Here is a 27,677-nt window from a genome sequence, read left to right as displayed (position 1 = left end):
CCCTTTCTGATCATAAGCATCGCATATATACACCAAATCAAAATCTATACACATTGAAACACATTTTATATACCAGGCATTAACTTTACATGCGCTCAGGGGCACCAGGATCTGAAGGACTGACTCTCTTCCAAAAAAAAAAATTTTTAACGTGAAACAACAGACTCACACTTCATAGTACTTTATGTACTCACTCATAAAAAAATAAAAAAAATGGACGCTGACTTACTAGGTACCCGATTTCATTGCAACTTGAGGTGGCACCAATTTAAGAAAATGAATTTAACAAGCATCAGCTTAGTGGAGGGGTTTTCTTCATTTGGGCATGGACCATCCCTCAACCTGGGGCCCACCTCACCTGAATAAACCCCTGGATGATAATGACGTGCAATCCCAAATCATTTGCATCAGTTGTTCCTTCACAAGTTCTTCTTTAGCAGATGTTTCTGATGGAACCGCAGGCTACACCTGATGATCTACAGCAGAAGTGTGACAGTCTTAACACTGACCCTGCTTTCGAATGGTTCTAATGGTTCTGTATACCTGATTTGAGCTTACCAATTTTCAAGAAAGGTAGCATATGGGGAAGTAGTCTTGAGGTGATGTAATGTGTTTATCCAATTCTTCTTCATCTTTAGGCTGCTTTCATTAGGGGTTGCCACAGCAGATCATCTTCTTCCATATCATCCTGTTTTCTTCATCTTGTTCTGTTACACCCATTACCTTCATGAACTCTCTCACCACATCCATAAACCTTCTCTTAGGCCTTCCTCTTTTCCTCTTCCCTGGCAGCTCTATCCTTAGCATCCTTCTGCCAATATACTCACCATCTCTCCTCTGCACATGTCCAAACCAACACAATCTCACCTCTCTGACTTTGTCTCCCAACCGCCTAACTTGAGCAGACCATCTAATGTTCTCATTTCTAATCCTGTCCATCCTCGTCAGACCCAATGCAAATCTTAGCATCTTTAACTCTGCCACCTCCAGCTGTGTCTCCTGCTTTTAACACGTGCCAATTTTAAACCTCAAGACTGCTTTCTGTAAAATAGATAGATGGAACAGACACTATTTAACAGATATAATTTATATGAGGCTTTATGTTTTGATGTACCAGAAAGTTATGTTTTTTTTTTTTGTCACATTTGTGGGCCCCAATTAGGGTGATGCCTGGCCTTCATATTATAAAGCTGTCATGGCAGCCTATTCCTATTTTTCCACTTCATGTTCTGCAGTCTGTTCAGATGTGCAGTGCTCTCCATAGTGTTTGGGACATACAAGGTGTAACTAAAATGCACGCAAATCCCCTTAAATGAAATTCTGCAATGTCCACTTGAATCACAATGTCGGAATTGCAATTTTAAACTGTGGAGCAGGGGGGTAAATTAAGGAGGAACGTGTCTTTGTTCCAAACATTATGGAGGGCACTGCAGATTATATAGATAGTGTCGCAGTAGGGGGCGCTAGTGCTCCCTTGAACTCTCAGGTACCACGCCAGGTAAAAGTGCTACAATTAATATTTTTATTATAAGAATTACGTGCACCAAGCACCCTCCACTCCACACTATTCATAAATCAACCACAATACAATAATAATAATAACAATAACCAATCCTCCACTCCCAGACGCGTTGCCCTCCTACCACCCAGCTCAGCTCATTGTCTGGGAGTTCCCATGGTCCTTTTATACTCCCTGACCCAGAGGTGTTCCTGCCCAACAGTCCACAAGTCCTTATTCTTTCCGGGTCAGGGTAAATAGTCCTTATCTTCAACCCGGGAGCAAGTCGTTACTTCCTGTCACGTGACCGTGACGCACTCCCGGGTCATAGGGCACATAAGAGCCTACGAGCCCCCCTACAGCGATGTCTGGTGGCCCCCAAGGTATCCAGCAGGGCTGTGTATAAACACTACATAGTCCATGCCCTGCTGGAACTCGGGGCATGATTATGCTGTCGGGAGAGCTCCTCCTGGCGGCCTGGGGGTGACGGCCAGAGTAAAATGCCGGCAATCCACCACAATAAGATACGATACTTATCTTCTTACAGTATATAATACTCTAGTGGGGCTGTTCGTTTGTCTGTCTAGGATTTTAAATCACCTGTAGCTTGCAAACCGTTTGAACTATTGACCTGGAATGTGGTACACATACACTACGTGACCTCTACTGTCCACTTTCGGGTGATGATTTTTATTCCTCTTTTGATTTTTATTTTATTTGATCTCAATTCTTCTTTATTGTATCTCAGATTCCTGGATGATATTTTTGGAGTGTGGGGTTTTTCCCAAGATGAGTTTGACCGGTTTGTGGAGACAATGAATGGCTTGCATGCCAATATCAAACTGCAGGTGAAGACGAGTATGGATACTCTGTCTTTTTTAGACACAGAGGTATATTTTACAGAGATGGAGGTGGGGAAAGAACTACACTTTTAAGCCCACAGATACCCATGCACTCCTACATGACTCTAGTTTCCATCCACAACACACTTTTAGGGGTATAGTAAAATCACAGCTCATCCGGTTTATCAGGATTAATACAGAAAAGTCGGAGGAGGACAAGGCTGTGCATGTGTTATTCCAGGTATTGTGTAAGAGAGGATACGCCAGGAGATTCCTTAGGGACATAAAATATGAGGTTGATTCTAATTGTGAGCACAAAAGGTGATAGGATAGGAATCCCGCTGATGGAGGAGGGGGATTGGGCTAAATCTGGATCTGCAGGAGATTTCCTTTTTGACGTTACATGAATCCTCATTGGAGAGGGATAGTGGGGGTGAAAGCATGGTAACCAGTGAAGAGGAGTGGAGGAACGGATGGGCCTTGGATGATCATGCATTCTAATTTTGGAAGAGAATATTGATGAGTGGTGAAGGGAGTGGACGGATCGAGGATCGGGAAGTGGAGAGTGTTAGAATCCCTAGGTTTGATAGGATAGGAGTGGGCCTGGGTGTCTCGTTGCCCCTGTGGAGTTGTACTGGGCATTGGAGTCTAACCTTGAGAGAAATATTGGATCTGCCGGATCTCTAAGACTAAAGAACACTGCAGGAGGAGCCTTGTTCACATCTTGGCCTGTAGGTGGCATGATGATCAGAGGAATTGAGGGGTGTGTCAGAAGGAGGAGAACAGAAATATGATTTGGGGGTTTCCAGCTCAGGGGCCGTCCATAGGGTTGGACATATATATAGGTTTAGATAGGACAGAGAGAACAGTGGGTGTATTGGAAGGGGGAGTAAAGAGACAAGATGGAGGAACAGTAATTTGGAGATTTTTTTTACTATAATCTGGGTTTGACAGTGAAGGGGTTAGGAAGACAGAGAGACAGCAGGTGGGGGTGGAGGGAGGATATTTAGAGGGTCTAACCTCCCCTTGCCCTAACCATAAAAAAAGAAATTCTAGCCCTGAGGTTAATCGGATAGTAGGGGTCCATAGACAGGAGGGAGAGAGGGCACTATTAGATAGAATAACTCTTCCTCTTTCTAAACTTAAAAACACGGGGGGTTCCCTGATGTTAATGTTGGTGTTTTGGATGTTAGTGTATGAGATGTAGAGATATGGGGTGAGGAGCAGGTACGACTAGATTGGATAACCCTATCCTTTACTAACCCTGAAGTTTTTTGGGGGAGCCCTGATGTTACGGTGGGGATTCTAGGGGACACATTAACCCTCCCCTAGTCTAACCCTAAAAATAGTAGGTTGGGCCCTGATGTTAAAGCCCAAACCCTGGGGATGGGAGGTGTTGTTGAGGGGTTAAGGGGGGGAAGTACCTATACAATTAGATGGACTAACCATCCCCGATTCTAACCTTAAAAATAGTGGGGGGCGGCCCTAATGTTAAGGCTGGGACCCTAGGGATGAGTGTAGGGCTGGAGGAGGAAAGAAATGGTGGTCTAGTGACAGGTAGTATGGGGGATGTGCCTTTGCATGGTCTAGTCTCTTTCAGAAACCCAATCATATTCAACTGCAAGATAGAGGACAGATTCTCTGCACTTCACGCAGAAGGTGAACTAGAAGGTTCCAATGGACAACCCTCTACTGAGTCGCTTAGGCCGGGGAGAGAGAAGAACTATTTTAAGATTCTTCAGGGTATCCACCATTTAAAAATCATCTATGGGGCCTTGAAGTTTAATCATGTGTCTAAAGGGATGAAAAAACATGCAGGGAAGCTGGCTAATTTAATCAAAACCGCCTGTCCTAATGAATATACGCTTAATAGAATAAATAAGAATACGGGGGAGTGGTTATACCAAAATCTTAGAATCCTGCAAGATCATTCCACTAGGTTAATTTATAGTATTAAAGGAGAAGGGGTGAGGGCTCTAGATCATGAGGTAGATAAAGCCAAACGTTTTGTGAAAGTCAGATATAGGATGAAACTGACCCAATCCTCCATAGGTATGTTGAAATCTATATCTACAGGATCCATCCTGGAGTTGGGAATAGACCAGGAATGATGCCACCAGGCCTTGAGTGAGCAGGACCCGTCTGATGAGCAGTGGCACCTCCAGAGGGGCAGAGCCAAAAAAATGATTGGACCCAGGACTCCTCAGCTGGCATCAAGCACCAGGGTTGAGAAAACTCGGAAGGGGGAGGGGGACTTGATTCGATCAAGGAGAGGGATCTGACGGATTCAAGAAGGGAGTGTAGGCAAAACTGGATATCTCTCCAATTGGAGCCGAGCTTTCCCATTGTCTGATGGGTAATTTGGAAATCGTAGAAAGACTGATTGTACATGAACACACTATGAGGAAAAAGGAGGATTGGTTTTTGGAATCTAAGAAGCCTTACTTAGTGATTGGAGACTCCAATGTGGGGAGGGTGAGGGAGTTTAGACATAGCCAGTTAAAACTACATAGTATCCTGGGGGCTAAGGTATGTCATATACAGTATATTTTGGAAAAACTGGCTCCTAGGGAGGAAATCAAGGGTGTTGTTTTTTCAATAGGGATCAATAACCATGGAATTCTGATGGAGACGGTCTGGAAACAGGTCAAGCAGATGCTCATGTTAGCACAACGGAAGTTTCCGAGGGCATGTATTGGAATTTCTAAATTGCGAAGGATGGCTGGCCATTTATCCCGGCCAATACCCCCAAGCCGCCAGGTGGAGCACTCCTTGCAGCATGGAGGTCCCCAGAAGACCAGCAGGGCATCATGGACAATGGAGTTTTTATGCAAAGCCCTGCTGGATGCCGTGGGGGCCACAGGAGGGAGATGCAAGGAGGACCGAGGGCTTCTTCGTGCCCTGTGACCCAGAGGTTCGTCATAGGAAGAGCGATGGACTTCCAGGTTGAAGAAAAGAACTTTTACCTGACCCGGAAGTGGTTAAGGATCACATGGGCTGTGGATTGAGAACACTTCCGGGTCAGGGATTATAAAAGGACTGTGGGAGCTCCCAGACGGCGAGCTGAGCTGGGTGGAAGGGTGGCAACACGTCTGGGAGCTGGAGGATTGTGTATTATTGATTTATTGGTGATTTATATGAGTATTGTGGTGGAGAGTGTGCTTTGTGCACTGTGGAGACAAAATAAAGTCAACTTGAGGACTTTTACCTGGTGTCTGGAGTCGTGGACAGGGGTTCAAGGGAGCAAGAGCGCCCCCTATCGTTCACACCATATTCTATGGAGGGAGAACATGTGAGCTATATCATAGAATTTAATGAGTTATTAGAGAATGGTTTTAAGGATTTTGTGGTAGAAAGTTGGAGGTAGGGCAGCATGGTGGCGCAGTGGTAGTGCTGCTGCCTCGCAGTTAGGAGACCTGGGTTCACTTCCTGGGTCCTCCCTGTGTGGAGTTTGCATGTTCTCCCCATGTCTGCGTGGGTGTCCTCCCACAGTCCAAAGACATGAAGGCTAGGTGGATTGGCAAATCTAAATTGGCCTTGGTGTTTGTGTGTGTGCCCAGCACAGCAACAAAACCAGTGGAGGTTCCACGCTCGTCATGGACGATGTTCGGGATGAGCTGAAGAGCGGCTGCATGAGTTGGGAGAGGCCTCCGGAGAAGGACGACTACCACGAAGTATGTGCCGGGGATTTAATTAACAACATCTTTAAAATAACCCATTTTGTACCGTGCACATTCATCAAAGACCATCCAAAAGCCCTGCGGGATGAAGACAGAAAACCCGACGGGGATGCTACATTCTCGATCCAGCAGATGAGCCAGAAGGACTTCTGCATGTCGGGTGCCAGCGAGGGACACGTGACCCAACCCGAAGGATTGTGGGAAGGAGGAGGTCTGCGTCCTACTGCTTACGGCTGCACCCTAGAAAAAACGGACTTGGACTTTCTGAAGGGGAAGGGGGAGGCGAGCGAAGCACCGCTCACCCCACAAAAAGGTGAGGAGGGCCGGGAAATGACTGATCGATCCGCCGACAAATTAATACAGGCGGGTCGCAGTCCGCCAAAGATGACTACCCAGTCTTCTGAGAAAAAGAACTCCAAATCCCAGTCACCCATACGAAGCCCATCACAGCATGTGCCAGGAGCAGGTGTGCTCATTGTCTCCCAGCCAGAGGGTAAGGCTAGTGATTGCCTGAGCCTACTTCCGGCTGAATTAAATAATGTTATTGACTTACGGGAGCTAGAAAAACTAGTCCAGCCCTTGATGGAGCCCTCCCTGCGACGTGGAGATGCCCCGAATTCCAGCAGGGCATCACGGCATGTGAAGTTTTAAAGCAGAGCCCTGCTGGATAACGTCGGGGCCGCCAGGGGACGCTGCAGGGAGGCCCAGAGACTTATATTTTCAATACAGCCCAGAAGTATGTCACAGTCACGAGGATGGAAGAAATAAAGTACTTCTGGGCTGAAGGAGTTTTCACCTGACCCGGAAGTGCTGAATAATCACAAGGACTGATGGATCTGAAGCACTTCTGAGTTGAGAGATAAAAAAGGACTGTGGGAACTCTCAGCAAGTTGAGCTGAGTCGGGAGGCAGGGTGACAACACGTCTTGGAGTGGAGGATTATTGTATTGTGATTGTGATTATTATTATTGTTTATGAGTATAGTGGAGTGGAGGGTGCTTTGTGCACATTATTATTATAATAAAGTCAACTTTTGGACTTTTATCAGGTGTCTGCCATCTGATCCGAGGGTTCAAGGGGATGATAGCGCCCCCTATCTGTCACTATATATATATATATATATATATATATATATATATATATATATATATTGTCACACACATGCGTTTAGGAGGCAGTCAATAGCCTAAGAGTGAGGGAAACATCGCGAGACAAGGGGTTGTCACATGGTGCTTACCTAAATCTCTTATTCTTCTCAGCAGGAAAACCGAGAAGAAATAAGAAGCCTACTTCCGGATTCCATAATGGCCGCCAGAATGTCACTTCCGGTGCCAGGCATGATGTCACTTCTGGCATTCCTGATGACATCACTTCCGGTTTTTTCATTAAATGACGTGACTTCCATCTCACAGTATGGACGTTTCTCCTGCCAACCATTTTCTGTTTTCATTTTCTGTAACTGTATAAAAACGCCATTTTCTATTTGTAAATCATCAACTGCTATATACATTTTGCTTTTGATCAACAAAATGTTTTCTTTTGTGATTTTTTCCTTTTCTGTTGGACAATATACGGGGACGGTCCCCAAAACTTCTTTTTGTGATGCTTCTTTTTATTTTTAAAAGAAGAAACTCTCACTATATATATATATATATATATATATATATATATATATATATATATAATAAAAAGGTAAAGCCCTCACTCACTCACTCACTCACTCACTCATCACTAATTCTCCAACTTCCCGTGTGGGTGGAAGGCTGAAATTTGGCAGGTTCATTCCTTACAGCTTCCTTACAAAAGTTGGGCAGGTTTTATATCGAAATTCTACGCGTAATGGTCATAACTGGAAGCTGTTTTCTCCATTTACTGTAATGGAGATGAGCTTGAACGCCATGGGGGGAGTTTCGTGTGACATCATCACGCCTCCCACGTAATCACGCAGTACATAGAAAACCAGGAAGACCTCAAAAAAGCGCTTTAGAAAACATGCATTATATAATTGAGAAGGCAGCGAAACAATAAGAAGCGGCGAGTGACATATACAACCATATTCATGAGTTCTGCTACTTCGGAAACAAAGCACGATGTAAACCTACACTTTAAATTAAGTTCATAGACAGGCTGCCGCTGGCGTTTGTAATTTAGTGCCTGCCCATATAAGGCGTCCGTCAGCGGCAATCCAATAGCAAACTGCCACGGGTAAATATTCACGGGTGAAGGACTGTGCTTATGGAGAGGAAGATAAGATGGTCAGGGTGGTGTTTGACACAAACTCAGCGAAACTGTGAGAGAAAGTTTTAAGTGTCAGGACTAAGGTAACATTAAATAAGCCACGGACATATAGCACGTGATGGCACCAGCACAGCTGGGAACCTTCGATGCATGTACACCGAGTGGCTCACGTGAACTGGCGCAGTGCACAGATAAAAAGCAACAGTTCCAAATAGCGCTGAACAAAAACCGAATTACACAATTGAAAAGGCAGCAAAAAATATGAAGCGTCTGATAAGCATATTCATAAATCCAGCTACTGCGGAAACAAAGCACACGGTGGAAAAAGTCAATGTCCGCTAAAGGAAGACAGTGTTAAAAAAAAAAAAAAACCCGTGCATGCAGTGTGTCAGGTCTCAGATAAAGAAGAAGACGAGCTGTTTATTGATGCAGTAAGAAACGAATCGATGAAAGAAACCTGTCATCTTTACAACGATTGACAAACACGGAATGTAACTTGAACACAACACATCCTACAAATACGAACCTGATTGAAAGAAATAATGATAATCAAATCCTTGATGACAGCAACACTCAGTAACACTCACAAATACTGTATATTGACAGTCATGTTACGTTATTTTTAAAATGTTCCCTTTTCTTTTTCTAGCTTTTTAAACACACTACTTCTCGCTGATACGGGTATATATATATATGTATATATATATTCCGATCTACATACTCAATAATGGATACTTTATTCGCCATCAATGATTGTTTTGGTAAAGCCATACTCAGTGTATTCATTAGATGAACGGTAAAAAAGTAAGAGCGAGGGGAGGATGACTTATTGAGGCATGCAGGCTGTAGTGCGCGTCAACTCTATCTGAATTGCGCGATCACATTTGAAAAAATATATCTTTTCAAGTTCTATTTACTCCATATGTGTCAAAGTCAAGGCCCGCAGGCCACATCCGGCCCGGCGTGTAATTATATCCGGCCCGCGAGATCATTTTATATACTGTATTATTGTTATTAATGGCCCGGGGATATGAAGCACTGGTAACACAATAAACTACAGATCCCATAATGCAGCGCTTCAGCTGCCTTGCCGTCTCTTCAGTCGTTTCCTTACTTTGCGAAGGAAGCAGCTTTCTCAGAGCTTCTGCACTGTTTTATAAACGAACGATATATAAGAAAGTCCTTTTTCCTTGCTTCGCCAACGAAGCAGCCTTTTTATTTAATCCACGGGTTCTCCGCTGTTTCATTGTTCATTTATTACGATTTTTATAGTTATTGTGTAGGTTTTATTTAATCCACGGGTTCTCTTCTGTGTTCACTGCGGTGTCTTCTTTCGTTTACGAGCTTGCCAAGGAAGCAGCTTTCTCATAGCTTCTGCACTGTTTTAAAAACGAACGACATATAAGAAAGTGCTTTTTCCTTGCTTCACCAACGAAGCAACCTTTTTATTTAATTCACGGGTTCTCTTCTATTTTATTGTTCATTTGTTACGATTGTTACAGTTATTGTGTAGGTTTTATTTAATCCACGGGTTCTCTTCTGTGTGTCACTGCGGTGTCTTCTTTCGTTTACGACCTTCGCCAAGGAAGCAGAAACTTACAACCACCGAAACTTTGTAACGGCACAAGACTTCAGGTCACATCTCTATAAAACAACCTAATTGAAGCAACTATATTTACTGGCAGTGCCTCAGTGACACAGTTTTTATTTCTCGCATCCCCGTTATACCATCTAATCTCCCATTTTAATTCAAACGCGTTCAATTTCCAGTAAGGCTCTGCTTCGCAATGACAATTAATAAGTCTCAGGGACAAACACTACAAAAGGTTGGCATTTATTTGAGGCGGGATTGCTTTTCACATGGCCAACTGTATGTTGCATGCTCAAGAGTGAGCTCAGCACACAGCTTAGTCATATTACAACCAGAGGGCCGAACTGACAACGTGGTATACAGAGAGATCCTTAACAATTAATTTTTGACATTTTCGTTCAGTCTAAAAATGTTTACTTTTTTATTAATAAAAATATTCAGACAGTATTTCAACCGCTGCGAAGCGCGGGTATTTTGCTACTATACTAATAAAAGGCAAAGCCCTCACTCACTCACTCACTCACTCACTCATCACTAATTCTCCAACTTCCCATGTAGGTAGAAGGCTGAAATTTGGCAGGCTCATTCCTTACAGCTTACTTACAAAAGTTGGGCAGGTTTCATTTCGAAATTCTACGCCTAATGGTCATAACTGGAAGGTATTTTCTCCATTAACTGTAATGGAGTTGAGCTGGAAGGGCGGAGTTTCGTGTGACATCATCACGCCTCCCACGTAATCACGTGAACTGATTGTCAACGCAGTGCGTAGAAAACCAGGAAGACCTCCAAAAAGTGCTTAAGAAAACATGCATTATATAATTGAGAAGGCAGCGAAACAATAAGAAGCGAGCGAGTGACATATACTACCATATTCATGAGTGCTGCTACCTCGGAAAGAAAGCAAGGTGTAAACCTAAACTTTAAATTAAGTTCATAGACAGGCTACCGCTGGCGTTTCACATGCCCACGGGAATGTGGGATACAAGTTTAATGAGAGGGCGCGGGATATAAGCGAGAGTTTTGATCACTTTGTAACTAAGTTAAAATTGTAGGTGAAGGGTGTGCTTATGCAAATTCCGAGAGACTGTGTTTGTGGGGGATTGACAGTTAAGGCGGGTGGGGGAGTCACGTCATCATCTCCCCTCCCATTTACCTCATTTGGCTCTGAGCTGAGCTCTGCAGCTAACGCCGTCTTCCGAAGCAACTTCGTCAGACTGCCACCAAATACTCACAGAAAAATCCACAAGTTAATACACACGCTGTCTCTAGAGTTTCTCCACACTGAATCCTCCAGGCACTACTTACAAAAGGTTACATTGACAATCGTGTTACGTTATTTTTAAAATCTTTGCTTTTCTTAGCACAAGCACAGCTGAGAAGCTTCCATGCATGTGCTCCATAACGCGTTAAAAAATAATGCATTTAATCACACTTTGCATTACAAGCAAAGGGGAGCTTTTATCAATGCATGATTTCCTGGTACACGATTACATTGATCAAGCGCATCCCGATTCATTTTATCCTCGCACCACCTTAGTTTGAGAAGAAGTATGAAAAAATATGAGGTTAACAAAGAAAAACAGATCACCAATTCAAGCTTTATGAATAATCGATTAAGCCATCAATAATTGTTTTGGTAAAGCCATCCTCCTTCCATTTTATAATTTTTCCGCCACTAGCCATGATTAAATGAGCGGTAAAAAGTAAGAGCAAAGCGAGGGTGACTTATTTAGGCAGGCATATATATGACAGCAACACTCATGACAATGTCAATCATGTTACGTTATTATTAAAATGTTTCCTTTTCTTTTTCATTACTTCTTTAACACACTACTTCTCCGCTGCCAGGTGCGGGTATTTTGATATATATATAATATATGAATGACCTCCAAAGAGCGCTGAGACTTTTGATATCATGAGCGTGTGTACAAAAGGGTCTCCTGCCCAGCAAAAGTCGAGCAGCCAGCCGCGTGCATAGCTGTGCCGGCCTTTGAGGCGCTGACTGCGCTTCTGCCTTAAGTCAAAGTGAGCACTTTTAATTTTTCTTCCTCCCCTGCGCTATAGCCCAGACAAGTGCAAACACGGGACCCCTTTTCTACACCACGGCAAAATAATATTAAGGCGATTCACACTTTCTTTTGCACGTATACGATTATGAGGTCCTCAGCTCGGATTATGAAGACACGCACAGGAGTGGAGGACTGACAGTGCCATCACAGCCGATTAATGGCGGGGACGTCTCACCAGTCTACACAAGACCCACGCGACTGTCCCCAAAAGGCGATCATAACGTCAGCGAACACATCTCTCTATACTATATAAAAGAAAAAGGCAACTTTCCTTTCTTTACACCTTTTTTCCTTTTATCCCAAACCAAAGCCTTTCTCTCTTAACAGTGCAGAGGACACAAAAATAATTTTCTTTAATTGCCGGTAAGGCACATTACCAGAGGCACAAATTTGAAAGTTCACATAGAAAATGTAATTTCTATACCACAGCTGTCGTGTAGCGCCTTTCAAAAGGGATCAACTACCGAGAGATGATCCATATATATTTTAGCTGCTGTTAGTTACTTACCTGTTGTGTTACACAGTCTTTAAAATGTAGTTTACCCGCAACCACTCCAGTAGTGCTCAATGTACCTGTACTTCTTGAAACGTTAATGTTTTACTGTTTAATAACTTATAGACTATATTTTATTATTTTTCCCTTGCACTCAGTGACCAAAGCTATACATACACATATAGACACATACAAACATACACACAAGTATATTATGTATATATATATATATATATATATATATATATATATATACATACACACACACACCTATCTACATTATATATATATATACACACACACACACACACACACACACACATACATACATACACACATATATATAATTTGTGTGTGTAGATATGTATATAGATATGTAGATATGAAGATATGTATGTGTATATATATATGTATATTATATATATATGTATGTATGTGTGTGTGTGTGTATGTGTGTGTGTGTATATGACAGCAACAATCAAGCTGTGAGAAAACAGTAAAAGGAGGCGTGTCAGGCGTCGTGGTACATTTTCTGATGCAGCTACGAAAACAACTTTGTGACGCTGCCGCCAAATACACAAAATAATTACTTTGACAATCATGTTAAATTATTTTTAAAATGTTTCCTTTTCTTTTTCATAACTTCTTTAACACATGTCATCGCTGCGAAGCACGGGTATTTTGCTATATATATATATATATCTCACAGCGACACTCATAACAGTGACAAAACAATTACATTGACAATCATGTTACGTTATTTTCAAAATGTTTCCTTTTCTTTCTCTTTCCTTCTTTAACACACTACTTCTCCGCTGCCAAGCGGGTATTTGCTATATATATATATATATATATATATATATATATATATATATATATATATATATATATATTATATAGATAGATAGATAGATAGATAGAGAGACAGATAGATAGATATGAGAAAAACACTCATATCAATGACAAAACAATTACATTAACAATCATGTTACGTTATTTTTAAAATTTTTCCTTTTCTTTTTCGTACATTCTTTAACACACTACTTCTCCGCTGTGAAGCGCGGGTATTCTGCTAGTATATATATATAATTATATTAATTATTATATAATCCAATTAATTAGAGGCTGTGTAAGAATTAATCTTGATTAATCGTATGTAATCGCACATGTAAATTTGCCCCAAATCGCAAATGTTTTTTTTTTATTTAAAACGGTTTTAGTGGGCGACAGAATCAAATAATAGACATGGACATGAATATTGTAAACTGAAGCTGTTTTAATTTCTGAAAAAAAGCCTTTAAACTGCATTTGAATTCAAAACAGAAACAAAAATATCATCCCTGGTTAAAATTGGGCAGACTTAAAAATAAAGTGGTAGTTTAAGTACTTTAAGTACATTTTCAGAATAGTATTGTCTTTAAATAATAATAACCAAAATTTCAACATAAAGTGCAGTTTTCTTCTTAAAAAATAAGTCAGAAACATAAAAGGTAATTTGACCAACTTAATCTTTAAACTCTGAGTAACATTAGCCAAAATTATTTTGTACATTAGGCTAAAACAGTGTGATCATTGAACATTTTGTAATTAGATGTATTTAGAATTACTAACGGTCACGGAAGTCCAATGATCCCCAGTAAGAGCCACAAAGTCCACTTTCTGTAATGCATCTAATTTTGCTTGCTTTTCAGTGTGCACAAAACCATGCTTTTATCAAGGCTTCGCTCGGGAAGTCGAAATGATCAGTCGTAGGAGCGCGCTTTATTCCGACTCTAACATTTTTGTAGCTGTGATGTGTGCATCAGTGTAATGGATGTACCAGGAAATCATGCATTGACAAAAGTTCCCGTTTGCTTGGAATTGAAAGTGTGATTAAATGCGTTATTTTTAGCGCGTTATGGAGTACATGCATCGAAGCTTCTCAGCTGTGCTTGTGCTAAGAAAGGTAAAATTTTAAAAATAGCGTAACATGATTCTGCGTTAACCTAATATTTTTCATACGTCCCAAACCAAGGAGATCGAAGGTAAAATGAATCGGTAGCGTACATACTCAATGCATCCCTCTCGGGAATCGAACCTCGAATGTCGGCGTTAGAGGGCGAAGACTCTACAATTAGCCACAGCGTGTGGCTTATTTATGTTAAAGTATGTATTGTAGATCGAGGTATATATATACATTTATATATATACCCGTGTATCGCAGTGGAGAAGTAGAAGTTATGAAAAGAAAAGGGAACATTTTAAAAATAACGTAACATGATTGTCAATATACAGTAATTGTTTTGTGAGTGTTATTGAATGTTGCTGTCATCAAGGATTTGATTATCATTATTTCTTTCAATCAGGGTCGTATTTGTAGGATGTGTTGTGTTCAAGTTACATTCCGTGTTTGTCAATCGTTGTAAAGATAAGAGGTTTCATTCATCGATTAGTTCCTTACTGCATCAATAAACAGCTCGTCTTCCTTTTTATCTGTGATGTGACAAACTGCATGCACGGGTTTTTTTACACTGTCTTCCTTTAGCAGGACATTCACTTTTTCCACCGTGCGCTTTGTTTCCGCAGTAGCTGCACTTATGAATATGATTGTATGTATAAGGCGCTTCATATTTTTTGCTGCCTTCTCAATTGTGTAATTCGGTTTTGTTCAGCACTCTTTGGAACTGTTGCTTTTGTCTGTGCACTGCGCCAGTTCCGTGAGCAGCTTGGTGTTCTTGCATCGAAGGTTCCCAGCTGTGCTGGTGCCATCTCGTGTAATGTCAGCTAAGACCCGGCACTTAAAAGTTTCTCTCGCAGTTTCAATGAGTTTGTGCCAAACACCACCCTGACCATCTCATCTTCCTCTGCATAAGCACAGTCCTTCACACGTGAATATTTACCGGCAGTGTTTGTATTGGATTGCGCTGATGGGCGGCCTTATATGGGCAGGCACTAAATTACAAGCGCTAGTGGTAGCCTATGAACTTAATTTAATATAAACTTACGGTTCACGCCGTGCTTTGTTTCCGCAGTAGCTGTACTTATGAATATGCTTGTATGTATCATTTGCTTCATAATGTTTTTCTGCCTTCTCAATTGTGAAATGGCGTTTTGTGCTGATCGCTGTTTGGAGTTCTTCCTTGTGCTCTATGTACTTACGTAGGAGGCGTGATGATGTCACACAAAACTCCGCCCCCCGCGGCCATCTCCAACTCAAGACTCCATTACATTATATGGGAAAAATAGCTTCCAGTTATGACCCTTATGCGTAGAATTTCGAAATGAAACCTGCCCAACTTTTGTAAGTAAGCTGTAAGGAATAAGCCTGCCAAATTTCAGCCTTCTACCTACACGGGAAGTTGGAGAATTAGTGATGAGTGAGTGAGTGAGTGAGTGAGTGAGTGAGTGAGTGAGTGAGTGAGGGCTTTGCCTTTTATTAGTATATATATATATATATATAATCACAGCAAATATTTCTAAAGGATGCTATGTGATTACCTTGATGTCCTTATCACACTTCCAGTATAGTTCTCAGACAGTTTCTCCATGTTCAGTTCTTTTTCTATACTGTAAAAAATAAAAGGTTACATTTACAGTAAAAAAACAGTCAGCTGTGGTTGCCAGAATTTTACTGAAAAAAAATAAGGTGACAATATGTTTAGGTCTACAGTACAAGTTTACAGTAAAAAACTGTTTTTGTCTTTACAACACATTACAATAGATGTGAATGTTTAACCATGACCTAAACCCATGCTCTGTAATAAATATGCCAACCATTAAACCATTAGTAAATGTTCGCAGGATCAAACACCAATAACACCAGTAACAACAGCCAGTAACAAATGTATTGTATTAGTGAAATAAATACGTTGAATATAATTCAATGTTTAAGGAAGTTAGAGCACATTGTCTGGTGGAGAAGTAAAGTTTGCTTTTGTGGTGTGTGGTGTCCTACTGGTGTGCCAGCGTATCAAATACAATCCACCGTAAATCTGCTTCCATAACCTCAAAAACCTTGGGGGGAAAAATAAATCTGATATCTTTACGGTTTTTTCCCTACTGTGCAAAGGTATGCGGCTCAATATGGTAAAATGGGGGCGTTTATGCAAATATCGTAACTTCGGTGTTACTGAAACAGTACTTTATTGTTTTAAATTTTACAGTTGTTTACCTTCGCTTATTAATAGTTTCCCACTGCAAAATTAACAGAGAGAGATTTTTTTTCAGTGCAACTGTAATGTATCAGTAAACGGTATGAAACTTATTTTGAAGGTAGAAAAATATTGATTTTACAGAACTTGGCTGTAAAAAATAATGAAATGTATTAAGATATACAGGTAATTTTTAGTACAGCATAGGGTCACTTTTTCAGAAAAGGTATTTTACTTTCACCATTCACAGTATTTTTGCAGTTAACTTTAGCGGCAGGAGTTTGTCATTGGAATTGTAAAAGTGAAAAGTGACAGCCTGTTTCCAAGATGGATGGTTTTGAATGCTGAAGTTAAAGCCTAAATCTGCCAGGCAGAGTAACAATGGAGACCATGAATCTCTCTGGATTATTCAAATTTGGGATTATGATCTGACCTTTTGTTACAGTGAAACTGCACTGTTCCTTGTGCATCGTGACGTTTGCTCCATTGCTGACATTTGAGAAGCCTTGATTGTGGTGTGCTATCCATGGTAGTTCAGACAATGCCATGTTCTGCTGCCTGCCTTTCATGCAGTTCTCCATGACCAGTTTGTTCAACAGCAGTTGATTGATTGAGCCTCACGAAATGTTTATTCCCATTTTCTTCTACAACCATTAATTTCTTATCAGTCTGGTGCTCATAAATTAATATGAAAAAGTTGTATGCACTGGAAATGCATGGTAAGAGTGGGCAGCTGTTCAATATTTGTTTGCTGTGATTTCTAAAGTAAGAGTTTGGTCAGCCATGGTGCATGGTTACATTTGGCCATATCTTGCTGCAGTGGTGTATGTTGTTTAAACTGAAGGTTGGGTACAGTAACATAAAGATAGCACCTCTGGACAACACTGAGTATGATTTCTAATTCCTCCACTGTAAGCATTTGATGGGTGTAACAGAACAAGATGCAGAGGACAGGAAGATATGGAAAAAGACGATCCGTTTTGGCAACCTCTAATGGGAGCAGCCGAAAGAAGAAGGAGAAGAAGAGGGCATCTAGTCCTTTACATTGTGTGTTTTCGATGAATATCTGCATTCACTTTATCTGATGATGCAGTCATTTCTAATTATGTTTTTTAAACATAAGGCCTTTCACTTTTTATAATTTATTTGTTTATTGCTTTGTTTCCTAATAATGTTTCTGTTTGTAACTCCTGATCTGTTGAGATTGAGAGTATATAGACAATTGTCAATTTCAGACGCACAGGCATTAATATAAAGTTATGTGTTTTAAGTGTTGCATATTGTTTTGCATTTTAAGTGACTCCAGTCCCTCTAGTATTAAACTAACACCAACTACCTGTGTCATTGCTTTATATTTTCTTCCATTCACTTCATCTACGGCTTTGCTAACATTGAACACATTTGGTGCTATTTATTGACAGCTTCTGTAGAGTTCTCTCTACTTGTCTCTGTCAGTATGGTCCAGTAGGTTTTCTTTTCTTTTTTGTATTTCCTTGTTCACTATGTCCTTTTCTTCCCTCGTCTCTGGTTCTTATAATGTATCAGGGTTGATCTCCTCTGGTGATCTGATCTAGAAAGTTGTTTTTTTTTTTTTTACCGTTTCACTGTCACTTTCACTTAGCTGGGCTTTTATCTCTAGTTTTCTTAACTTCTCACAATGCTGCTCTTTAGCATTTTTATATAGTAGACAATCCATTTTTGACTATGTTCAGACATATTTGTCTGCTTACTTCTTAATTTATTCTCCCAAGTATGAACTCTGTGAGTCTGAAAACCTAAACTTTTGCAGAATCATTTTCCACAATCAGAACAGCTATATGGCTTCTATCCATTGTGAATTCTTGTGTGAACCTGAAGTTGGCCTCTTTGTGAAAATCGTTTGCCACATTCAGAACAACAATATGGCTTCTCTCCAGTGTGAATTCTTGTGTGGGTATTAAGATTGCTAATAGTGGAAAATCGTTTCCCACAATCAGAACAGCAATATGGCTTCTCTCCACTGTGAATTCGTATGTGGACCAAAAGATGGCATCTTCGTGTGAATTGTTTGCTACAGTGAGAGCAACAATACGGCTTTTGTTCACTGTGATTTCTTGAGTGCATCTGAAGATAGCTGTTGGTAAAGAATCGTTTCCCACAGTCAGGACAGCAATATGGCTTCTCCCCAGTGTGTACTCTTGAATGAATCTGAAGCTTGCCATTGGTGGGAAATCCTTTGCCACATTCAGAACAGCAATATGGCATCTCTCCTCTGTGAATTCTTATATGAGTTTGAAAACTGCCTTTGTCAGAGAATTGTTTACCACATTCTGAACAGCAATATGGCCGCTCTCCGGTGTGAATTCTTGTGTGGCTCTGAAGATTGCTTTTGTCAGAAAATTGTTTGCCACATTCAGAACAGCAATATGGCCTCACTCCACTGTGAATTCTTTTATGTCTCTGAAAACTGCTATTAGCAGAGAATCGTTTACCACACTCTGAACAGCAATATGGTTTCTCTCCAGTATGCATTCTTGAATGGATCTGAAGAGTACTACTCCTTGAGAATCGCTTGCCACATTCTAAACAACAATATGGCTTCTCTCCAGTGTGCTTTCTTGAATGGATCTGAAGAGTTCTCCTGATGGTGAACTGTTTGCCACATTCAGAACAGGAATATGGCTTTTCCACAGAGTGAATTCTTGTGTGGATTTGAAGATGGCTACTTTCAAAGAATCGCTTGCCACATTCAGAACAGCAATATGGCTTCTCTCCAGTGTGTTTTCTTGAATGAGTCTGAAGACTTCTTTTGGTGGTGAATTGTTTCCCACATTCCAAACAGCTATATGGCTTCTCTCCAGTGTGAATCCTTGTGTGGATCTGAAGATGACTACTTGTGGCGAATTGTTTCCCACACTCATAACAGCAATATGGCTTCTCTCCAGTGTGTATTCTTTTATGTCTCTGAAGGCTGCTCCTACTATAAAAATGTTTCCCACACTCAGAACAGTTTGGCTTCTGTCGTGTTTGAACCCAGTTAGGTCTGGATATTGATTTTAGTTTAAAAGAATTCCTCTGTTCATGGTAGGCATACACACCTGCCGAATTTGTATCATACTCCTGTTGTTGAGTGCTGATTACGTTTACCGTTGTTAATTTCACACCAGACACAGAACTACATGCCAATGAAGCAGGCAACAAAATCTCTGATCCAGATGTCAGTGTTTTCATGTTTTCATTTTGCTGTGGTCTACAATGAAGAGAGGTGTCAGGAAATGGAGATGGGGCGATGGTATCACTTTCTTGTAAATCTGCAGAAATACAAAACATATACGTTTTATTGGTTGGTGGAAGATTCCTTTTTCCTCTGGTTATTAAAAAAAAAGGAAAAAAAAATGAATCTCGAAACATTACAACATTGAAAACTCAAAGGAGATGTGACGTCCCACCCTCAATCCCCATTACCTTGCTTCACTAATGGCTCACATTATAGGGTGAGTTTATAATTTCTCCCAATGTCTCTTGATTCTTTGTCCTCAAGAACATGCAGATTAGGACAGCTTGTGACTGTAAACTGACCTGATCTGAAAGTCCAGTCGTGCTCATATGTGCACCCTGGTATTGACAGGCATTCTCTGCAGAATTAGTTCCTGCCTTGTATTTGTTGCCACTGTTGAGCCATTTTATTTTTTCTTCAGTTAGTTCAAAGAGTCAGTTTTCAAATTATTACATTATATATCATAAAAAAATAACAGATAATATAATTTAATTTACACATAATGGTAAAGTACATAAAACATGTTTTTAATAGCATTTTACAATATCCTGTAGTTAAAAAAAACAAGTCCAAATAGGCTTGTGGTAGCTGAAATCGCTTCAATAGACACCAGATGACAACTCAAGTGATGTAAAAATAGAATTGATTTGCTACTGATAGTTGTTGGCTGTGACAGGTTAGGGTTAGGGCTAATTGTAGTTAATACAGGTAAAATCCTGTTATAGTCAATAGCAAAGTGGTGAAATTTTCCAAATAACGAATACAGTTTGTTGGCCGGGAAAAACATTCATATAACATTGTGTTAAACGGATTTACTTTTAACAAAGTGTCAATTTTCAGTATAATGAAAGTTTTTTTCAACCAATCAATCAATCAACATTTATTTATATGGCACATTTTCATACAAAAAAATGTAGCTCAAAGTGCTTTACAAAATGAAGAATAGAAAAATAGAAGACACAATAAAAAATAAAAATAAGTCAACATTAATTAACATAGAATAAGTAAAGTCCGATGGCCAGGGCGGACAGAAAAAAAAACAAACAAAAAAAATAACTCCAAAGGCTGGAGAAAAAAAATAAAATCTGTAGGGATTCCAGACCAAGAGACCGCCCAGTCCCCTCTGGGCAAACCAAAAATGGCCACTGTAGGTAATAATGTAATGGAAAATATACCTAAGGCCGTGCATACACTTTTGCAAGATTCTTGGGAAACCTGAAACAGGCGGTCTCTTTCTTGTTAGACCAAAACAAAGTGACAGTCCGTTATGAAATTTCCAGTCTTGGCGAGGTGGGGTCAGTGTTCTCCTGAGCATCCACCTGGGTAATCGTGTCATACGCAGTATTTCGTGTTGAACGTATTGTTCAAGTTTCATAGCACTTCTCAAAGTTTTCTTTGCGATGAACCAAAAAAAAAAAAGTGAGAAAAGTCATCAGTTTACAGTAAAAGAAAAATGAACAATCCTGGAAAAAGCTGATTCCGGAATGAAAACAAAAACAAACAAAAGGCGTGGCGAAAGCATTCAGAATTCAACGCTGTGAGCAATTTTGAAGGATCAAAAAAAAAAAAAATACAGAAGACAAAGTTAAAGACAGGGCATTGGGACCTGAATAAAAAAAAAATTAGAAGTTTGTTTCTATTTCTATAAAAAAACGTTACATCTAACATCTCATTTTCATTCTGCATTCATACCTTTATTAAAATAATAATAAAAAAAGTTACATCTAACCTCTCATTTTCAAATAAAATACTTTTTGCAGTTTAAGAAGTGCCATTTTTTTTAATACACATATATTGTCAAGCTTGGGTCATAGAGTTAGTTGCACAAGAAACAGAAAGGTAAGTCCAGATTTGGTGTTATATGTTATAAACATTTTGTGACAAGCATGTTACGTGCTAAGATGCAGCAGAGCAGCTGTCCTTGAGCCACTGCCACTAGAGATGGCAAATTACTGGCGACCCCAGTCACAATAGTATACATATTTTCCTTATATTTGTTATAACAAAACTTCCCTGATAACAAACTATTTTATGGTCCCATGAATTTCGTTGCAATGGGATTCCACCTGTATTCCTTAACATTTTTGAAAGTAGCAAATGATGGAAATATATAATCTACACTGAAGTTTGAAATTAAATGTGTTAGCATCAATAGACCATGGATGGATTGATGGTCACTGTGGCCCTTTGCTCATAAAATGTACCATAGTGTCTACGAAATATTAAGTATATTTGAAGTGGTAAGATTGAGTCTTTGTTTATTCACCATATGCATATCAAGTCAGAAAGCAATGCTCTATGAGGTCATTTCTTTTTATATCTGGTTAAGCTGCTTGTAGTTTTTTACTTTCTTCGTGGCACCAACAATAACAATAATAATAATAATAATAATTATAATAAAATCTAGCATCAACAAGGCATTTTCGCCCAGCAAACTGCCGCTCACCGGATATTTTCCCTTTTTTTGGACCATTTTCTGTAAACCCTGGAGATGGTTGTGTGTGAAAATCCCAGTAGATCAGCAGTTTCAGACCAACCCCTCTGACACCAACAGCCATGCCATGTTCAAAATCACTTAAATCAGCTTTCTTCTGCCTTTCACCTAATAAAGTGGCTAGTGAGTGTAAAAATCGGCAGGATTTTGCCAACATACAAAGGCAATTGCCAGCAGTGTCTGGTTTTCCTAACGTAATTGGTACAATTTACTACACTCATTTTGCAATAAGGACATTTAGCAAGATTGAAAATGCTTTTGTTAACTGTAACCAGATGATGTTAAGTTACCTGTGATGCCAAGATGAGACTGACAAGCACCGTGAATTGGGAGCCTGCATCAACCAATCATTCATTTATTTTGAGACAAATTCTTCTGAGCGATGTAGGCCCCATCACACCGGATGGCAGCCCCCCTTGGTTAAGACACCGGTATGGATTCCCACAGAGCACATTGAGAACTGTAGTTTATTGGCATGGCCCTGTTGGGCTCCATGGGTGCCGTCAGAGAGTGCTGAGGAGACTAGTGAGCCCTACTTGGTCATGCTCCAACTTCACCCAGAAGTACTTCTGGGCCACAGTCTCAGGACATCAGAATTGCTTCCGGTAGTTACAAAAAAGAAGCTGCCCACCTCAGTAAAGGAAGCCAGAGTAGGGAGGAGGAAGGCAAAGCTTGCTGGTGGAGCAGTGACAAAGTTACAGAGAGTTGGAGAAACAAAGTGTGGGTGTGGTGTGGGAAACACAAAGAAACAAAGAGTTTCACATGATTATACTCTTTGTATACAGCAAACTTGTGTCGAAGCCTTTGTGTCAGGAGCTTGGGGTGCTGCAGCACCCCATGAGGACCACACAGTATATATGATGCATGATATAAAGATGAATCACCCCACGTTGAACAAAGATTATAGATCAGAAATGACTGACTTCTAACACTTCTCCAGATACCATTCCTATCATAGCCCAAGATCGTCTAGAGATGAAATATGTTAAAAATGTCTGGAAATTCCACAAATCTTCTTATTATGTGCTAAATTACACTTAAGAGTAAAGGTAGATGAATGATAAAGGAATTTGGGCTAATCCGTTAGAGCAATGTTTCTAACTTATAAGTCGAAAAAGGTGTGTTGTGGAAATTGTAAATTTAAAAGTTTCAAGAAAAATAACACTTAGAAGAATCAAGCAAGACTTCCTTTCTAAGAACCACCCAGGTGCAGTTCCACTACCATCTGATTCCTTCCAGAGATTCAAAGAGAGAATATTCAACAACTCCTTAATACATTCCTACTGATGCCTTCTATAGTCCGAAAGATAAAATGTTCACAGCTTTGTAATAGAGCAACCTCTGCTTGGAATCTCTGCAATATCATTCTTTTAATTTGTGGTCTTTTTGAATGAACTTACAGTTGCAGCAAATGTTCTGAAAAAGGATTTGTTATGCTATTTGGGGATGTTCTGGAAGAGAAACAAGAGTTTTGAAAGGATGTTCATTTTAACAATAATGATTCTCCTCGCTAAAGGCAAATGAAGAGGGGACCATCTAAAATCGTCTTTGATGCAGGCTATCATGTTGCATGTTAAATTTAAACATATATTCAAATTTCTTTGTGACTGTAACTCCCACTCTGAGACGATTAACATGGCATGCAAGCGAGTTGATTGGGAAAAGTATGCTCTTACTAAATGTTTTGAACTCACAACCCTGCATATAACTCACTACATTTAATATGATTGACACAAATAAGTTTGGATTGATAATGAAGAGAACCCTGTCATCAGCATAAAGGAATGCTATTTATTTCACTCATTCTTTTATTTCCTCCCTTGTCACACACGTGTGCATACAAAACAGCTTAATGGCTTGAGTGAGTGTAACTCTCTCCACCAAGACATGAGGTGCTGCTGTCTAATAATGACCTCCCTCTGCAGAAATGAAGACTGATGCCAATCCATCTGTGACATCACTTCCGGGGTCCAACCACCTGTACCCGGCTCTTCCTCCATAAGGTATTTTTGATCAGTCTACCTGATTCAACTGTCAGAACGACTCATTTTGCTTTTTACCATGCACATTTTTTCCCCATTTGTTTAATTATACAGGGTTTGCCGCATTGGGCTCCAAAACACCTTTCTTGTCCTCTGCTTACTTTACAGTGGCATAGTCAGCAGGATCATAGTTGAGAACATGGTGTCTGAAATCCAGGCTAGGACACCTGCAGAGGAGGATGGGTGTTGTAGTCTCATGGGCCGGCACTGTTGGGTGCCATGGGCAGCTGTAGGTATCACTAATTCCTATTTCATGAAGCTTCAGACTTACCCAGAAGTGTTTCTGAGGGACAACCTCATGACAACGGAAGTACTCCCAGGGTCCATATAAAAGAAGCTGCCATGCTCCATTACAGGAAGCCAGAGTCGAGAGGAAGGTTGCCTGAAGCAGCAGAGGTGTGGAGATAAAATATTGAGCGTTTTCTGTTTACTTGTGCCTTTTGGAGAGAATAAAGGTATTCTCAAGATTAAACATTGTGTTCACAAGAGACTTGCGTCTGTGCGTTTGTGTCTGGAGTGTTGGGGGCTACAATGCCCTCCAGTGGCCACACCCTGTATGCCTGACTTATACTGAAGACAGACAGGTACCTAGTGGTTTGACAGAAACTGCATTAACAATTAACAATAATGGACTGATTTGTCTGAATCTGCGTTCTAATGTGAAATAATTAGAATTTGTATTATCTAAATGAACAGAGGCTTCTGGGTTAGAATACAGTAACTTAATCTGAGCACATACACTGGGTCCAAACTGAAAGCTGTAAGATGAAGTAAAGAGATATCTCCATTATACAGTCAAAAGCCTTTTCTGCTTCCAGACAGAAGCTTGGATAGTGAAGTGGGATATACTGTACTCCATTAAACAACTTTCAAAGGATTGAGAGTAAACTTCTATTCTTAACCAGTACAGTCTGATCTTGTGATATTACTGAAGACAGCACTTTCTCGATTCCTATAGCTGAAGCTTCATCCAGAATATTAAAGTCATTATTCAGTAGTGAGATTGGTGTGTAAAACAAACACTTGAGAGGAATTTAATCTTTGGAAAAGCAGTGATCAATACCTGGTGTAGAGTCAAACATAAAAAACAGGGACATCTTAGGAGTCAGATTTTTACAAAGTGTCATTGGATGGCCATCTGAATGTGTGGCTATTTCAGCCTTGCAAATAATTTATAGCATTTTGGATTTTGACAAGTTGCAGCAGTTCAGTTGTTTTTTAAGGTTCATGAAGTTTGATAAAAACCCTTTCTTACGAATGAACATTAGAACACTCTAGACAAGAACAGGCCATTCAGTCCAACAAATCTTACCAGTCCTATCCACTTATTTCTTTCAAAAAAACACCAAGTCAAGTTTTGAAAGTCCCTAAAGTCTTACTGTCTACCACACTATTTGGTAGCTTATTCCAAGTGTACTTTGTGTAAAGAAAACCTTCCTAATGTTTGTGCGAAATTTACCCTTAACAAGTTTCCAACTGTGTCCCTGTTATTTGATGAACTCATTTTAGAGTTGCAGTCTCGATCCACTCTACCGATTCCCTTCATAATTTTAAAAACTTCAATCAGGTCTCCGCTTGATCTTCTTTTGCTTAAACTGTAAAGGCTCATCTCTTTTAATCTTTCCTCATAATTCATCCCCTGTAGCCCTGGACTCAGCCTAGTTGCTCTTCTCTAGACCTTTTCTAAAGCTGCTATGTCCTTTTTGTAGGCTGTAGACCAAAACTGCACACAGGACTCCAGAAGAGGCCTTACCAGTGTGTCATAAAGCTTGAGCAGAACCTCCTTGGAGTTGTATTCCACAATGTGTACACCTGCACTCCATACTTCGTTGTTATTTCAAACCAACTTAAATCAATTCAAGAATATGGAAGTCTGGGGCAGATTTGGGCAGCATCTGGCACAAGCCAGCCCTGGGCCGAGCTCTAGCCCTTCAAAGAGAAGAGAGAGAACACTGCTTGATATATTATGAAGAGAGATTGAAAGGAACTTGTGAGCCGATACACCTTTGTGCTACCCCAGGAAATGGCGAGTTACACTGTTGTTAGAAAAGAGTCCAAGCAGAGGAGTGGGATGAAGAAGTGTCTGACTGGCATGCATTTCTGTGACGGGTGGAGGGCTTGAACACACTCTTGGAGGTTTACTGGAATGATCACTAAAGATATTTCTCTACCATGTTGTAGTAATTGTTGTTTTCTTTATATTATTGTGCTTTTACTAGAGCCTATTGACTAGATTTGTATAAAGTGGAGGCAGTCACTGAATCATCACAACTCATTAAAAGGATAGAAGGCCTCAGTCTGCCTGTGGGGTCCTTGCTGTTCAGATCAGTGATTGGCTCCATCATCAGTTGGTCTATTGGGTATCAGGAGCGGGCAAGGTTTTCCTTGAGTGTTTCGAGGTGGATTCTCAGTTTTAAGTAGCTGAAGTAGCAGGCAGAGGTGGTCACATACAGACTGGGATTCGGAGAGGGGCCTCTTGTGATAATACCTACAGGCGCCACCTCGGTTTGCTTATAATGAATGTGTTGAGGATGATGGCTCTGTTCCTATTATTGATCTTGTATTGTTTGATACAGCTATTGACAGATTTATAGATCACTTGACTCTGTATTTCATACATTTAGTAGTATTGGTTTTAAAGCAAAAAATCAATCTGATCTGACCCAATCAGCTTCCCTCAAACGTACTTCTCTTATTCAAGTTCCTTTTGGTGCTCAGGGACATTTCTTTTAGTCATGTGACTTGTTGTATAGTACTGTTGGGTTACAATGTAGCTGCAGAGACAACCTCCTTTGTGTACTTTTAACATCTAGAATCAGACCACATTCATGCATGAATTTTTACTTTGGGTTAAATTGGGTAAACTATGGCACTGTGGTCATTGAACAGCATTTCAGGGGAAAAAAAACATTAATAGATAAATGACCTGTTCAGTTTAAACCTTACACCAATGTCAACTGCTTATAACATCTTTTGAGTTATTAGTTATGGAATTCATCAATCAAAGAACACAAGCATTTCCAAGTTTTGGGGTGGGCATGACTGGATTGGACCTTCAGGTAGATGACATCGAGTTTAACTTTCATTATATTTTAACTCTTACCTTTTCCTGAATACGCTGAACATGCTGCATTCTCAGTCTCCCTCATGGTAGAGTCTAAAGGTTCGGTCTTCACTTGGACAGAATGATTCTGGAAGGAGCGAGATCTACTTTCCGTGATGTCTGTTCCAGTTACCCCTTCATCTGGACTCAGATGCTGAGAGACAGACTCTGATTTAATATTTTCTGTCTTGATATGGCTTAGAATTGCGTTTTTTTGCAAATCTCTTGTATCAGATGCTGGG

General features: G+C 40.2%; 1 protein-coding gene across 1 annotated transcript in view; it reads right to left on the bottom strand.

Annotated features, from left to right (window-relative positions):
• LOC120534642 (zinc finger protein 850-like) overlaps positions 1–27,677 on the bottom strand; it is a 54,488-nt gene that overhangs the window by 17,527 nt on the left and 9,284 nt on the right. Inside the window, 2 exon segments of the mRNA XM_039762233.1 lie at positions 18,343–19,830; positions 27,436–27,677. The exon segment at positions 27,436–27,677 is cut by the window's right edge and continues 885 nt beyond it. Of these exon segments, the coding sequence (XP_039618167.1) occupies positions 18,343–19,830; positions 27,436–27,677 (1,730 nt within the window).

The sequence above is a fragment of the Polypterus senegalus genome, chromosome 8, assembly GCF_016835505.1.
Source record: "Polypterus senegalus isolate Bchr_013 chromosome 8, ASM1683550v1, whole genome shotgun sequence".
NCBI classification, from domain to species: Eukaryota; Metazoa; Chordata; class Cladistia; order Polypteriformes; family Polypteridae; genus Polypterus; species Polypterus senegalus.
The sequence above is the reverse complement of the archived record's forward strand: the minus strand, read 5'-3'. Positions and strand labels throughout refer to the sequence as shown.